Raw genomic sequence first — 16,920 nt, 5'->3', positions numbered from 1 at the left:
GTTTCACCCACCGTTGTTTCAACCCCTCTCTTTCTTCTTCTGTTAAACACAGGTTCTGCCATAGGTTGTCTAAATTTGCTACTGTACTCATTGTTTTGTGATGACTAAACTGACTTCTACGGGAACTCTAACTACTCCTCAAAGGTCAGCCAACATATTGTCTCGAGATCTACTCGCTTGCATATACAAGACTGGCTTACTTCTACAGAGCATAGCTCTCAGAAGACTAATTGAAGCATATTTCGTACTCTCTTTTTCTCTCAACCACCGAGTTGATTAAATGCTAAAGGTAATATTTTATAGTATTTCTTAATTAGACAGTTAAATGCAATATTAAAAATAAGATATTGTAAATTGTTAATATTCTAAAAAGAATACATAACATCTTTATTTATATATAAAAGATTTTTATTAATTAAAAGTAGAATTTCAAATAATATTGTAATTGTATCATAATTTTTAATATTATTTAATTATAATATAATAATTTTAATATTACGTTCAAATATATAATTTTAAAATATTACAGAATATTACCTTTAAAGATAACATGGACTTCGATAATCTAAGTTTGGGTGAAGGGCTCACGTCATGCCCCTTGCGTGTAGTCAAAAGTCTTATAACATCCAAAAAGTCGAAACAGCTCAACCTCTTATCTTTTTTTGTTTGTGCACAAGCTTAGTGTCACGGACTAAGCTTTCTCTCAACAAGCCCTAGCCCTTGCGACATTTGAATGGACACTTCCACCTAAGTCATCCTTCAATAGATCGATATCTGAACAAATAACCATAAACCATAGTTAGTCTCAAGCATTCACAATAAGGCACAATATATCGAGGTCAATCTCAAGCATACACACACAACAAGGCACATTCACAACGAGAAAAAAAGAAACGCTTCGAGGCAACAATCGGGCATTTAATTGGGGTGAATTTTATTATAAACGAAAATCATACATCGGGACCTCCCACCATCACCAGGGCCAGAGGGGCAGCCATTGGTGGGTGGCCTAAGCTCGCATAGCACCCGGTGAGACAGCCCAACACTACGCTGCCGGCTCACCCCCCTAAAGAGCCTTAGAGCTTTTAGAGCTATGCTACTAGTAACCGTTACAATGTTTGAAATGGGGACACTTTTTCTAGCACAAGGGATCTACCCGGCCATGGCCCTATACATGGGTGGCTCATGGCAACCTAAGTCCCGGTCATGGCCCTATACAAGGGTGGCTCATGACATACTCCCCCACATATTCTATCGACGTCCTCGTTGACTTGCTGGCTTGAAATTCTTCAATCTTCTTTTGAAATCTTTGGAGGTCGTGCTCTCTCTCCCAGCTGGTTTCTTCTAGTCTTAAGCCCTCCCACTTTACTAAGTATTCTCGAACTAGTCTTCGAGATATCTTGGTTTCCCTGTCGGCTAAGATCTCTTCGACTCGACGCTCTAAGGGTGGCTTCATGGTAATGGCGGCTCTGGTTGGCTCTTTTCGGCTAATATCGGTAGGATCTGCATGGAAAGGCTTCAGGTTGCTTACATGAAATACTGGGTGCACCTTTATCCACTTCGATGGGTCGATTTTGTAAGAAGCATTCCCTACCTTGGAAATGACCCTTACTGGACCTTCATATTTGCACACCAGTCTACGATCTCTCTTTCTTAAGAACCTGATTTGTTCAGGAACTAGTCGGACCAGAACCAAATCACCAACTTGGAATTACTGAGCTCTGCGATTCTTGTCTGCCCATTTCTTCATCCACTTTAATGCCTTCTCCAAGTAAGCTTAGGCAATCTCTGTGTTTTGTTTCCACTCCTTGCTGAAGTTGAAAGCTCTCGGATTCTTTCCTCCATATTGTTCCAAAAAAGTGTGGAGTAGCCTTGGTAGTTGTCCGGTGACCACCTCAAAGGGGCTCTTGTTAGTGGAAGAGCTTTTGTTGGAATTAAAACAGAGTTGAGCCACGTCCAACCATGAAAGCCAGTCCTTTTGGTTGGTTTGGACAAAGTGCCTCAAATATTCCTCTAATAATCCATTGAAACGTTCCTTTTGGCCATCGGTCTGAGGATGGTAGCTCGAAGAGATGTTGAGTTGGGACCTCAAAATCTTGAAAAGTTCCCTCCAAAAGGACCCCGTGAATCTCGGATCTTTATCGCTGATGATGTTTTGAGGGAGGCCCCAATATTTGACCACATGTTTGAACAATAGTCGAGCTGTGTCTTCTGCTGTACAATACTTATGAGCGGGATGAATGTGGCATACTTGAAGAACCGATCAATTACCACCAAGATAGTTCCAAGATCACCAACCTTGGGTAGGCTCGAAATGAAATCGAGAGAGATGCTTTCCCACGGTTTGGTGGGTACCGGTAATGGTTCCAGCATGCCCGCAGGTTTTCTCTTTTCGACTTTGTCTTGTTCGCAAATAAGGCAAGTCTTCGTGTAGTCCATCATATCTCATCGCATGTGAGGCCAATAATATCCATGTTTCAGTAACGCTAAAGTGCGTTGCCAGCCTGGGTGTCCCACCCATGGGGTGTCATGGCATTCCCTCATCAGCATTTGTCTCAGCCCTCCTACTCTCAGCACAAACATTCGAGGCCCCTTGGTCCACAAGACCCCATTTTCTTGCCAGAAGTATTTGGACTTCCCTTCTTCCACTAGCTTCAAGATGGCACAGGCTTGCGGGTCCTTCCCTAGATGATCTCCAATCAACTTATGAATGTCCGTAGTGGCCCTGCTAGTTACCATTGGGGCCATTCTTCTGAGGGCCGCCAACTCTGGTCGCCTGCTCAATGCATCCGCCACTTGATTGGTCTTTTCAGCGAAATGCTCAAAATGAAAGTCGAACTCCGTTAAAAATTCCTGCCACCTAGCTTGTTTCACCGTAAGCCTTGGTTGGGTGAGAAAATGGCTAACGGCTGCGTTGTCTGTCTTCACGACAAAGTGTGAACCCAACAAGTAATGTCGCCAAGCCCTCAAGCAATGAACCACCGCCAGGAGCTCTTTTTCCTGGGCCGTATATTTCCTCTCTACTTCGCTTAGCTTTCTACTTTCAAATGCTATCGGGTGATGTTGTTGTAAAAGCACACCTCCAATAGCAAAATCAAATGCATCCGTCTGAACTTTAAAAGGCTTTTCAATATCGAAGAGAGCTAAGATGGGATCCTTCATAATAGCATATTTTAATCTCTCAAAGGCCTCTTGGCACTCGTTGGTCCAACACCATTTATGCTCCTTCTTCAATAACTCTGTGAGAGTCATGGTCTTGCAAGAGTACCCTTCCACAAACTTTCTATAATAGTTGGCTAGTCCCAGAAATGAGCGGAGCTCACTAACATTCTTTGCTGTTGTCCACTCCTTGATGGCCTTAACCTTTTCCATGTCCATTCGAATGTGGCCACGTTCGACAATGTGACCGAGAAAGTGGATTTGGGTCTGAGCAAACGCGTATTTCTCCCTTTTTACATATAACTGGTGGTCCTGCAGCCTTTTAAATACCCGGCGTAGGTGTTCTTGACGTTCTTCCAAGGTGGAGCTGTACACCACTATATCGTCTAAATAAATGACTACAAAGTTGTCAAGGTAGTCATGGAACACCTGATTCATCAATGTACAAAATATGGCAAGAGCATTGGTCAGTCCAAAGGGCATAACAAGAAATTCAAATGTGCCATACCGTATTACACAAGTGGTCTTTAGCTCATCTCGCTCAACGATTCTGACCTGATGGTATCCAGATCTCAGGTCCAGTTTGGAGAAGTACTTGGCCCGGCTCAATTGATCAAACAAGTCTGCTATAAGCGGGATAGGATATTTGTTTCTTACGGTGACTTTGTTTAGGGCCCTGTAGTCAACACATAAGTGTAAACTCCCATCATGCTTCTTTTGGAATATCACTGGCGCTTCGAAAGGAGCCTTTGATGGTCGGATGAACTCGGCTTGTAGAAGCTCATCTAACTGTTTTCTCAGGTCGGCCAACTCTGGCGGGGCCATGCGATAAGGAGCTCTAGCAGAGGGTTTTGCTCCTGGGAGGAGCTCAATTTCGTGGTCCACTGCTCGTCGAGGGGGTAGAACCTTGGGCAACATCTCTGGCATCACCTCTTTGAATTCTTTCAATACTCTCTTCACGCCATCGGGTATTGGTTCTACTTCCGACCCTTCTTTGTAGATCGGCATGGCCACAAAAGAGGGTCCCCTCTCTTTACCCCTTTTTTGAATTGCAAAGCCGAAATCATTTTCTTCCCACTCTTTGGCAAGATATTGGTTGGCACCACACATGGGTGTTCCCCTAAAAACAACAAGCAGCTAGCAACGAGGATAGGGATCACCTGAGCCAACGTCATGAAGTCCAATCCGAGAACGACATCAAAGTCATCCATAGGGGAGACTGTGAAGTCTACCTTCCCTTCCCATGGCCCCAATTTAGTTGTCACACCCTTGAAGCTTCCACTAATCGTAAAGGCTGGCGAATTGACCGCCTTCATTCGTCCACAGTCTTTGTTAACCTGGAGGCCACACCTTTTCGCTTCTTCTCATGTGATGAAAGTATCTGTTGCACCTGTATCCACCATGGCCTTGGTGGCCTTCTCATTGATCATTAGATTCACATACATCAAGCCCCTACTTTGCTCTTTCCTTATAGTGTTCAATTGGGTGTGAAAGGCATTGAGGAACCTTATTGAGCCCATCTTGGTTGGTTCCTCTTCGATCTCTTCAACGCTCTCCGACATTTTTGCAGACTCTTGAGATGAGGTCCTTAAAGTGTTAAAAACTCCTCTGTGCGGGCATTCGGCCACCCGATGCGGCCCCTTGCAAAAAAAATAAGCTAGCGGTTGCCTAGGCCTGAAAGTCACTGCATTGTTTGTTTTGGGCTGGGTGCTATCTCGCTCGAAAGGCCTCCTATCTGATCCCCCACTGAAGGGACTATCCAATCTGGTCATCTTTCCCCCACTTCCAAAGTTGAAGCTACTGCCAACTGATGAAGGATTTTTTCGTTTTAAGGAGCCATCGTTATAGTCTTGGAGACGTTCAGCTGCAGCCATGGCCGTGGCCACGTCTTGCACCTTTTGTCTTTGTAGTTCTGCTCTGGCCCAAGGCTTGAAGCCCTCAAGAAAATAGAACATCTTGTCCTTCTCGGACATGTCTCGAATATCCAACATCAAGGTAGAGAAGCTCCTCACAAACTCTCGCACTGTCCCTGTTTGCACCAACTTTCAGAGTCTCTTTCGAGCCATATACTCCACATTCTCAGGGAAAAACTGGTTTTTCAATTCCTGCTTCAGGTCCGTCCAAGTTTTAATCGAGCACTCGTCATTGATAAACTTGGAACGCCACCAAAGCTTGGCATCCCCTGCGAGGTACATCGATGCCATTGTTACTTTGTCTTCCTCTGAATCCGTGTGCACCGCTCGAAAGTACTGCTCCATGTCAAACAAGAAATTTTCAAGTTCCTTGGTATCCCTTGCCCCCTCATAACATCGAGGCTCCGGCACCTTAGGCATTCTCCCCCTATCCATCGAGCTTGAACCCGACCTGGTCACAGCCAATTGTAAAATGTTCACCTGTGCTCTGAGCTCTTCAAACTCCTTTTGGAGAATGTTCAAGGCATCTCTAGCCTCCTCGCTCACATTGTGGAGAGTATCGGACAACTCCCGCTGGGTTGTCTCGATCTCCCTCACTCGATCTTTAGTCACCATGTGAGTTTTCATTGCGGCCACTGCGGCCTCAAGTTCTTCAATTCTCTGTTGATGATCAGGTCCACCACTTGTGGCCATCTCATCCATTTTCTAGCACTTCTCAACCGTGCTCTGATACCACGTGTCACAGACTAAGCTTTCTCTCAACAAGCCCTAGCCCGTACGGCACTTGAATGGACGCTTCCACCCAAGTCAGCCTTCAATAGATCGATATTTGAACAAATAACCATAAACCATGGTTAGTCTCAAGCATTCACAATAAGGCACAATATATCGAGGTCAATCTCAAGCATACACACACAACAAGGCACATTCACAACGAGAAAGAAAGAAACGCATCGAGACAACAATCGGGCATTCAATTGGGGTGAATTTTATTATAAACGGGAATCATACATCGGGACCTCCCACCATCACCAGGGCCAGGGAGGTAGCCCTTGGTGGGTGGCCTAAGCTCGTATAGCACCCGGTGAGACAGCCCAACACTACGCTGCCGGCTCACCTCCCCCTAAAGAGCCTTAGAGCTTTTAGAGCTATGCTACCAGTAACCGTTACAATGTTTGAAATGGGGACACTTTTCCTAGCACAAGGGATCTACCCGGCCATGGCCCTATACATGGGTGGCTCATGACAACCTAAGTCCCGGTCATGGCCCTATACAAGGGTGGCTCATGACACTCAACCTTTCCTTTATAATACCAAGGCTTCGCACTTGATTTATTCACATTTCGAGAGAAACAAAAGCAGAACTTAGAGTTGTTGGCAAAACTAGATCAACAGGGCAAATTAAGCAGATGGAAAGCAGTTTAGAGGCAACAGTTTTTAGGATTCCAGAACAGGTTTTGAGCTCAAGTGGGCAGAGAATGCCGCGTTTGGGCTTTGGCACGGCAGTCTACCCACTAGTACCACCACAAGTTACAAAGCAGGCGATTCTCCAAGCAATTGAGCTTGGTTATAGGCACTTTGATACAGCTTCCATGTACGGAACAGAGCAGCCGCTTGGTGAAGCAATCAAAGAAGCAATTTCGCTTGGCTTAATTAAATCTCGAAAAGAGCTCTTCATCACTTCGAAGCTGTGGTGCAGCGATGGTCATGGAGAACTTGTTCTCCCTGCTCTTCACAGGAGCTTACAGTAAGATATATATTGCCCTCTTAGTTGCATGCATTTCCTCCATCTCGATACATATATATTGGCCACTGACATAGTAAATTCTTTGTCTAAACTGTTTTTCATGAAGAAATCTCAACTTGGAGTACCTCGATCTCTATCTTATTCACTGGCCTATTAGCATAAAGCCAGGGATTTAGGAATTTCCAATAAGAAAGGAAGACTTCCTCCCCATGGGTTTCGGTTCCGTGTGGGCAGCGATGGAAGATTGCCATAGGCTTGGCCTCACAAAGTCCATTGGTGTCTGCAATTTTTCCTGCAAAAAATTAGCTGACATCCTTTCCTTTGCAGAGATCCCTCCGGATGTTAATCAGGTATAACTATCCCTGATACACACTCGCATTCAATCTGGTTTGAACATTGGAGTTGGGATAGGTGAAGTTGTTAACAATTTTTGCTAGGTGGAATTCAATCCGCTGTGGAACCAAAAGAAGCTAGGAGAGTTTTGCAATGCAAATGGGATCCTTTTAGAAGGTTACTCTCCATTGGGAGCCGCAGGGACCCCTTGGGGCACCAATAGAGTTCTGAAGTGTGAAGTGCTGCAGGAAATTGCCAAGGCAAAAGGGAAGACAGTTGCTCAGGTGCTTTTTTCCTTAGCCAAAGTTGTAGTAATGCAATGGCTAGTGGGATATCCAGAATTTTTTTAGAGTGTCTACTTATACTATAGATAAATTAAAAATTGACGATGGATTTATTAATTTTATCTTAGAAAAGGGTGTTCAAAGAAGATTTTTGAAAGTGCCCAGAAAAAATTGGCTTTTAAATTATCTGGTTTTTCAATTTTTTGGGTGCCTTATGAACGCCCTACCTTTGCTACTGGATCCTCCTCTAGCTATGGTTTTATCTCCTTTTCTCTATCTGTTTTGAAATTTGGATGAATGGAAGACAAAGTAAAAGGTTGATTGCTAATCAAAAAACAGATATGTCTGAGATGGGGATATGAACAAGGTGCGAGTATATTAGTAAAGAGCTTCAATGGTGAGAGGATGAAGCAAAACCTTGAGATATTCAATTGGTCATTGAGCGAGGACGAGCTGAAAAGGATCCATGAACTCCCACAAAGCATGTGGGATGCGATGGAGAACTTTTTACCTCCCAATATGGACCTTTCAAGACAATCGAGGAGTTGGATGGAGAAATTTGATTTGGATTTTGGAATATTTTTTCATCCGCTGTCCAAATATTTTCATTGCTAATAATAATAATAATAATAATAATAATAATGTTATTATTATTATTATTATTATTATTATTTCTAATGTATCGAAGTCACATGCTAGTAGTAGAAAATATTTAAACCTTTGGTTTTAGAGTTTAGAAAGATAAAAAAAAAGACCGACCTATAATAAATATTGCTGCTAGCTGTATAATAGAATAAGAATTTCTTGTTGTATCTTTTCATATTAAACATATGTAAACTATAAAAATTATCATGTTATAATCGATATTAACTAACCAAATATGAGACATTTTTTTATCAAACTCATTTACAAAATTGTCGATGACTTAAAGCTTAGAATTACCCAAATCTAAAGCCGAACCAGCTTTCCTAGCAAGCTTGCCCAAAGTTCATGCCAATGCTTCTACAACGAATCTCCTTTTTAAAAACAATGATTTGACGATTAAAACGACGATTCCTAGGCTAATTAGACGAGCAGGTATTGCCAGGTTAGATCTCCCAAAACGACCACCAAACAATGTCTAATGTAAAATGTACAACGTGATCAAAAAGCTTGCCGCTGATATGAGTTCCAGCTCGCTTGCAATAATTCCAAAAGCACTGATTCAGATGTTTGTGATCACGAATGCGTAATGTAACAAAACTAGTACATAAATGTCGTTGACTTTCGTAACATTGAAAATATTATTACAGAAATTTAGTATATCTAGCGGGAATCTGGAAGCATAAATAGAGCTAGTACAGTTGTAGACCAATTCCAGAAAGGCGTCTTAGCATTTGATACAAACGTGAGTGGGAGCACTAGTCCACAAGCAGATTGCAATCAAACTTAACATCTCGTGGGCCTATCATAAATTGGAGGTAAGGATGGGCAATTTTCATTCATGTTGACATATGGCTCTATGGTGTTATAATGTGGCAATTCCATCCAATACTCACCAAGAATCTGACAGAATGGAAGCCGGTCATTCTCGTTATTGCACCAACTAGGCAGGCGAGTTTGGTTGTTCTCGAAAATTTTAAGCATGTAGGCATCACGAATCTGTAAATAAAAAGTCATGTCATACCCTGTAAGATCAAGTCAAAACAATATTGAAATAAAGGATGACAAAAGTACTGATACTTACAGTGAATTCTGTTGCTTGAATTGAGTTAGAAATAGGACCAAAGACTCCAGCCTCTTTATACATCTCAAGGACAAAGGAAACACATGTTGTTAACTTTCCATTACTGTATACCCATTCATCTTGTTCTGGGATGGTGAGTAATTGATCAAAGGCTATGCCACGCCTTTCAGTCTCCTCTAAAATTCCATACAAATCCAAATCCTACGAAAAGAGGTAGAGTTCAAAATAATAAATTCATCAGCTCATGCAAAGTCTCACCTAATCCAAACAACTCCACCATCACAAATTATCTAATTAACCTATATCTTCCCATGATCCTGAATTGGTGAAAGTCCAAAATCATTTATTAGAGAGAGAGAGCGGGAAGATGGGGGATTCACTATTTCTCATAAAGTAACAGTTATAGACTTATAAAAGTAACAGAGGAATAAGCTCGATACCTCAGTCCCTAACCGCTTATTTAGTGCTTCATTCCACAAATTTGCAGCATATGTTGGCTGCACTCTAGTCCACGTAAACATGACAGAAATGACCTGCAATCAAAATCGTCAAGTTAGGAGTTGGGAAACAACCTTCATTTAGCAAGCTCAGTATCTCAATGTTTTGCCAGTAAATCCATCTGCTCATCCTGAGCACAACCTCAGCAGAGCATACTCAAGATGCAGAGAATGATCAGAGAAGATGCCTACCAAGTGAGCATCAATAGGTGGGGGATAGTTGTCAGCTACAGTGTCTATCCAACTAAATATCGCGTTGTGATAGCCATATGGCTTGCCTGACATGCTCCGAGCATACTGCCAAGCTGCGGTGGAGTTGAACTTTGCACGTATATCTGGATGTAAAGGAAGCAAGGCTATGTGTGGATTAAAACTGTCCTTCAGTGACAACTCCCACCATTCATCCCATGGAATAACCACTGTAATTTCTTCACCCTGCAAAATTCATGCAAGCAAATGGCATAAGGAAGAAAGCCCTAAATAAAATATCTCAATAACATGGCAACCATAATCTCTATTAAAAATCCCAATTTTTAATTTGTGTATCTCGTATCTTCATATATTTTCTTTCCTAGGCAAAAGTACCTACCAAATCATACCAAATTTTCACAACCTCACTCATTCTAATTCAAAACACTCTCCTCCTGCATACCTCTCAACCCAACCAAAGGAAGAGGGAGAGGAAGGAGCCCGACAAAAATGTTGAAGTCAAATTGATACAGTGAGATCAACTTCTGATAATAGTTAAAGGGTGATGAATGATGATACATCATACATCAACTAGATAAGGTATCAAAACCATAAGTTAGCGAATCCTGGACAGCATTTGAACACCTATAAATTTTCCTCTCACCGGAAATCGTAGGACTAATGAAGAGGAAAGGAAGCAAAGAGAAACAAATAAATAACTATACAATCTGCATTCACGTGTTCTTTATAGCATACCTTTTCATTTCCATGTCCTGATTCAGCAACCCATAGATTACCCATGTCATCCTTCAAGCAAACCGCAGTATGACCAGCAAACGCTCCAGTCACCCATTTTTCTAATGTCTCAAATCCCCCCCACCAACCACGGATCTTTGACACTGCCAAAAAGTCACCAGAATGCACTTCTTCTGGATTTATCATTGCACGCCATGGCTTAGGATGCTTTTCAAATGAAGCACCCATGTGCGTTTTCATAAAAGCAAGGTTAGCATTCTGACCCCAGATAGTATTAGAAAACAGAGGCAACACATCTACTAAAGAAAGCAACATGCCAAGCATTCCAGATGGCATTAGAAATACAGAGATCCCGTTCCGCTTTACCTGCTCAAAAATGAATCATAATTGTCATTTCCATGCATTAAGCATGTTATCAATGATATTCAATGACATAAAATTAATCAAAACATACATATTCCAACTCAGCAGTGTCTTCCCAAGAATCAAATTTCAATGTGTGCTCTCGAGCAGAAAAGTAGTAATCCCAAGTAACCCTGTAAGGTGTTGCAAAAACATAAAGATCCATACAGGTCCAGCTGTGCGCTTTAGATGTCTGTAAAAGAACATTTTTTATAGTTCAAAACGAAAATCAACACTCCAAATTTAACCGTAGTATGTAAAACAATTAAACAATCACCCTTATGTTGGAGACTCAAGAGAAGAGATACCAACCAAATTTTCAATTTGGGATTTGAAGTCTAATAAGGAAAATAAAAAGATTCCAAGTTTATACAACGTATTTAAAGCTGCTAAAACTTATTACAACATCAGTAACCATAGTCTACTAAACATACATGAATAACCTTAAATAAATTCCATAACCCATAATTAGCATTGTAGTATTAGGAAGAAAAAACAAGTCATTATTTCACACTCTAAACCAACTGAAAGAAAATGTAATTTAATTCAAAAGACATCAACAAAGAGACACATGAAAATCACTAACAACTTTTCAACAACTTTAATTGCGGTTAAAAACTTCAATTTTAACCAGAGTCATAGTGATCAATAGGCCAAAGACACGAACCCTGAGATAAATAACACCACCGCCCAATCCCGAATTGATGCGATCGCTCCCCATCAACTCGAGACGAGCATTGTTTTCGTAAAAGCAAGCTCCTTTCCAATCAGTTGACCCATTGCCTGTGGTAACTGATCCAACATAAGTGGGCAACAAGTCAACGGCGCTGTGAAGATTTTTCAACAGCGGCCAAGATATCTGGCGCGGAAGCACCGGGAGAACATCTTTGACACTAACGGGGGCTTTGAATGCTTGACCAAAATCTACGCCATACCCTAACCCTAAAACACAGAAAAAAAACGATAGAAGAAAACGATGGAAGAATCGACACATGGGAAAGAAAGAGCGTATAAACTGGGTTGGGATTGAGGTCCGAGAGAGGGGAAAAATTGAAAATTGCCCTAAAATTTGGGAGCCATCAGAGTTTTGGGCCGGATATTGAGAGAGAATGGTCCGCTTGGTTGTTGAGGAAATTTTGGATTAGCTTTAAAATTGACTTTCGTTTCGTCGACGACGATGGTTGACGAGGACGGGATCCGTTTGGTTTGGCCGGCGGATTACGGCAACGTGGCAAAAGGAGAGCTTTAAGAATTAAAAAAAAAGAAAAAAAGTCTTCGTTCGTTGGACGAAAATACGAATTACAGTTGAGTTGGAAATAACATTTCTAGGCTGAGAATTCGAATTTTGTCATTATCTTAAGAGGAAAAATTATTAGTCAAAATGTTTTAATCCCAATACTTTTTTCTCATACGAAGAGCGTAATCTAACATATATATATATATATATATATATATGATAAAATTTGTTGATGTAAATATTTATGTGGATAATTTTTTTTTATATTTTAAAAAATTATTAAATTTTTTTTATAATTATATACAAGATTTTTTTAATTTTAGATTATTTATCAAAAAATAAATTTCAAAATTTATTTAATTATTCAAAACGTTTAAAATTTAAATGAAAATTTGATTTAGATTTAAAATAATTAAAGGGATAAAATTATTATTTTTTATTTTGATAAGATTTTATTTAAACAAATAAAATTAATTCTTATTTTTTATTTATGGATTAAATCAATTTATTTAAAAAATTATTGGTTATCTAAATCTTTTTAAGATATATTTATTTGAAAATTTTAAATTATCCAAAATTTTTCTTTTTACTAAAAAAATCATTTTTATTTGTCAAATACACCTTTAAATATATCTTTTTATTTTTAAAATTTAACTTTCTAATAATTTTTTAATAATTAGTTATATGTATAAGTTTGGATATGAGATTAGTCCTAAATAACTAAATAACGAGTGAAAAAACATAATTGTTCTTGATTTGTAATTAATGCTATAATTTGGAATGTTAATATTTTTATTGTTTTTACAATTAAATTTATAGTATTAATAATTGTAAAGTTTGCTTGTGAAATATAAAAAACTTCAGCTATCATTTTTAATTAGGACAGTAATCCATAATTTTAATTTTTTAAAATTAATTATATATATCATAAATTTTAAAAATATCAAATATAATTTTATATTAATAGATTTTATGATAATATTTTATTATTTAAAAGGATCAAATTTAATATCTTAATAATTTATAAATGATTGTTTAATATCATTTTTTAACATCAATTTGATTTTTTTTTTGTCATTGTTCTCCATTTTTGTATTACCTCATTTTTCTTTTTATATTAAAAAGTGACAATTGTAGAAATACTTATTTATTTTTTTAAAGCACACAATCTTTAACTTTGACCTTATATATAATATATATATATATTGTACATGTATATATATATATATATATTTATATATATTATAAGATATAAAGTTACATAAACATATATATTATTATACTTTGTAAGTGCTATCTATAAACATTTTTTCTTTACTTTTGACTCTTCACTTAATTAGGTAATGTTTTTCTTTCAATTGACTTTTTTTTTTCTTCGTATATTACAAAGTGTAAAGTTATAGAAAATATTTTTTCTTTTATTTTGTAAGTATTATCTATAAACTCTTTTTCTTTGTTTTTGACTCTTCATTTAATCATGTAGTATTTTTTTTCTCTTAATTCAGCTTTCTTTCAATATGCAAAAACATTTTCATTAATAATCTATTTGATTACATTGATTTAAACTTACTATTTATATCAAAATATTGTTACAAATAATAATAACTAATTGAATTTTGAAATCATATTTTATATATGTAACATAGTTAGCGTATCAATTAGGATTCTATATAAAAATTTGTAATCTACTATACTTTTTCTCCTTCAAAGTCATAATATTCTTTTTATTTATAAAAAAATTAGGATAAATTGAAATCCAATTTGATTTAATTTTTTTAATTTTTCAAATTAAATCTCATTTAGTAACTACTTGATAATTTTTTAAACATAAGTTTTTAAAAAACATGAATTTAAAAAATTAAGAAGTGTCCATAAATTTGGTGGCATCTAGTTGTAAACATTTCTAAATTTTAGATTTTTTTTCAAGTCTAACTCAAATCACTTATTCAATTTATATTTATTATTAAAATGTTAAAATTTTATAATATTATATATATTTTAAATTTAAAATTAAATAATTTTTTAATATAATAATATTTTGAATCTATACTTAAAAAAATTATGCATAAAATTATAAATTTGACCCATAATCTAACTAACCAATATGTTTATTTCCCAATAAAGTTAAAAAATTATATTCAATTACGGTCCATTTGTGTTTATTTTTTCTTTGCTTGAATTTTGAAAAATATTTATTAATCAAACATGAATATGAATTTAAAAATATGAATTTTCTTAATTTATTTTAATTAGTTTAATTAAATTAAATTAATTTAACTAACTTTTTAATATTTAATTGATATAAAATTATATATTTTCAATATGATAAATAATATTATCATACTTAAAGTGTATAAGATTATTTGGTAAAAAAAAAACAATTGAAATTAAAAAAAAAATTTGTGATTCTTTAAAAAAACCTTATAATTAACTGTAATTTATAGGATTTTTTTCATTATATTTTAATTATAAATTAATTTTAAGCATAAATAATTAGATACAAATGATTTTGTCTTTCTTTTAAATTTTAAAAATTTGAATAATTAATAATTTTTTAATATATTTATTTGATAAATAAAATAAAATTAAAAATTATCTTATGTGTTATTATGAAAATAAATTTTTGGCACACATAAATTATTTATGATTATTTTATTAAAAAATAATGAATAATTAAATTAAATAATAAATAGTTTTTAATTTGCTACCTCATAAATTAAATCTTTTTTAAAATAAAAAAAATTAATTACAATTAAAAATAATTGATTGAATAATTATTAAAAATAAATTAATAAAATAAAATAATTCGTGCATTGCACGAATAACAATCTAATAAGATATTTATTTCACTTATTTGTCGTTACCATCTCATATCGGCAACCGTGAATGGAGAAGAATAGATGGCAAGATTTCAGGAAGGATTCAACGAAAATCACGGCAGCTGGAGTGAGGGAGGAGTCAACTATCGAGAATAGAGGGAATTCAAAAAGAGGAGGGCCCAGGACGATGGGAATCAAATCTGGAAATAGGCGCAGGGTGATAAAGGAATGGGAAACTTTAAGGAAATGAAGGAAACAATGCATGGAAACGACGCACCCATAAAGGGCATTTATGATAAGATAAAATCGATACCGAGAGAATGGTCCGTTTGGTTGTTGAGGAAATTTTGGATTAGCTTTAAAATTGACTTTCGTTTCGTCGACGACGATGGTTGACGAGGACGGGATCCGTTTGGTTTGGCCGGCGGATTACGGCAACGTGGCAAAAGGAGAGCTTTAAGAATTAAAAAAAAAAAGAAAGTCTTCGTTCGTTGGACGAAAATACGAATTACAGTTGAGTTGGAAATAACATTTCTAGGCTGAGAATTCGAATTTTGTCATTATCTTAAGAGGAAAAATTATTAGTCAAAATGTTTTAATCCCAATACTTTTTTCTCATACGAAGAGCGTAATCTAACATATATATATATATATATGATAAAATTTGTTGATGTAAATATTTATGTGGATAATTTTTTTTTATATTTTAAAAAATTATTAAATTTTTTTATAATTATATACAAGATTTTTTTAATTTTAGATTATTTATCAAAAAATAAATTTCAAAATTTATTTAATTATTCAAAACGTTTAAAATTTAAATGAAAATTTGATTTAGATTTAAAATAATTAAAGGGATAAAATTATTATTTTTTATTTTGATAAGATTTTATTTAAACAAATAAAATTAATTCTTATTTTTTATTTATGGATTAAATCAATTTATTTAAAAAATTATTGGTTATCTAAATCTTTTTAAGATATATTTATTTGAAAATTTTAAATTATCCAAAATTTTTCTTTTTACTAAAAAAATCATTTTTATTTGTCAAATACACCTTTAAATATATCTTTTTATTTTTAAAATTTAACTTTCTAATAATTTTTTAATAATTAGTTATATGTATAAGTTTGGATATGAGATTAGTCCTAAATAACTAAATAACGAGTGAAAAACCACAATTGTTCTTGATTTGTAATTAATGCTATAATTTGGAATGTTAATATTTTTATTGTTTTTACAATTAAATTTATAGTATTAATAATTGTAAAGTTTGCTTGTGAAATATAAAAAACTTTAGCTATCATTTTTAATTAGGACAGTAATACATATTTTTAATTTTTTAAAATTAATTATATATATCATAAATTTTAAAAATATCAAATATAATTTTATATTAATAGATTTTATGATAATATTTTATTATTTAAAAGGATCAAATTTAATATCTTAATAATTTATAAATGAGTGTTTAATATCATTTTTTAACATCAATTTGATTTTTTTTTTTTGTCATTGTTCTCCATTTTTGTATTACCTCATTTTTCTTTTTATATTAAAAAGTGACAATTGTAGAAATACTTATTTATTTTTTTAAAGCACACAGTCTTTAACTTTGACCTTATATAATATATATATATATATTGTACATGTATATATATATTTATATATATTATAAGATATAAAGTTACATAAACATATATATTATTATACTTTGTAAGTGCTATCTATAAACATTTTTTCTTTACTTTTGACTCTTCACTTAATTAGGTAATGTTTTTCTTTCAATTGGCTTTTTTTTTTTTTTTTTTTCATATATTACAAAAGTGTAAAGTTATAGAAAATATTTTTCTTTTA

The 16,920-nt window shown here is 35.3% G+C and overlaps 1 protein-coding gene and 1 pseudogene across 2 annotated transcripts; one reads left to right on the top strand and one right to left on the bottom strand.

Annotated features, from left to right (window-relative positions):
* The first annotated feature begins 6,039 nt into the window (after nucleotides 1-6,039).
* On the top strand, nucleotides 6,040-8,422 carry LOC111287227 (non-functional NADPH-dependent codeinone reductase 2-like; annotated as a pseudogene). Its single transcript, XR_016341690.1, has 4 exons — nucleotides 6,040-6,819; nucleotides 6,926-7,169; nucleotides 7,257-7,436; nucleotides 7,776-8,422. The product of XR_016341690.1 is annotated as a non-functional NADPH-dependent codeinone reductase 2-like (transcript).
* Nucleotides 8,423-8,576: 154 nt separating this feature from the next.
* On the bottom strand, nucleotides 8,577-12,126 carry LOC111287226 (uncharacterized). Its single transcript, XM_022877604.2, has 7 exons — nucleotides 11,674-12,126; nucleotides 11,059-11,199; nucleotides 10,605-10,970; nucleotides 9,852-10,094; nucleotides 9,603-9,695; nucleotides 9,163-9,363; nucleotides 8,577-9,077 (listed from the first exon to the last, which is right to left on the bottom strand). Exons 1-7 carry the CDS (start codon nucleotides 11,998-12,000, stop codon nucleotides 8,865-8,867), a joined length of 1,584 nt encoding a protein of 527 aa, XP_022733339.2. The 5' UTR covers nucleotides 12,001-12,126; the 3' UTR covers nucleotides 8,577-8,864.
* Nucleotides 12,127-16,920: the final 4,794 nt, after the last annotated feature.

Source organism: Durio zibethinus, chromosome 4 (genome assembly GCF_047325235.1).
Source record: "Durio zibethinus cultivar Kanyao isolate XHJ-2024 chromosome 4, ASM4732523v1, whole genome shotgun sequence".
In the NCBI taxonomy this organism is placed as follows: Eukaryota; Viridiplantae; Streptophyta; class Magnoliopsida; order Malvales; family Malvaceae; genus Durio; species Durio zibethinus.
The sequence above is the reverse complement of the archived record's forward strand: the minus strand, read 5'-3'. Positions and strand labels throughout refer to the sequence as shown.

Excerpts from the sequence above, each read along its gene's own strand:
- LOC111287226 (XM_022877604.2), bottom strand. The coding sequence starts at position 12,000 with ATGTGTCGATTCTTCCATCGTTTTCTTCTATCGTTTTTTTTCTGTGTT. Across the intron at positions 9,696-9,851 it reads CACCTATTGATGCTCACTTG|GTCATTTCTGTCATGTTTAC; the intron begins GTAGGCATCTTC and ends TTTTGATTGCAG. Across the intron at positions 9,364-9,602 it reads ATAAGCGGTTAGGGACTGAG|GATTTGGATTTGTATGGAAT; the intron begins GTATCGAGCTTA and ends CTCTTTTCGTAG.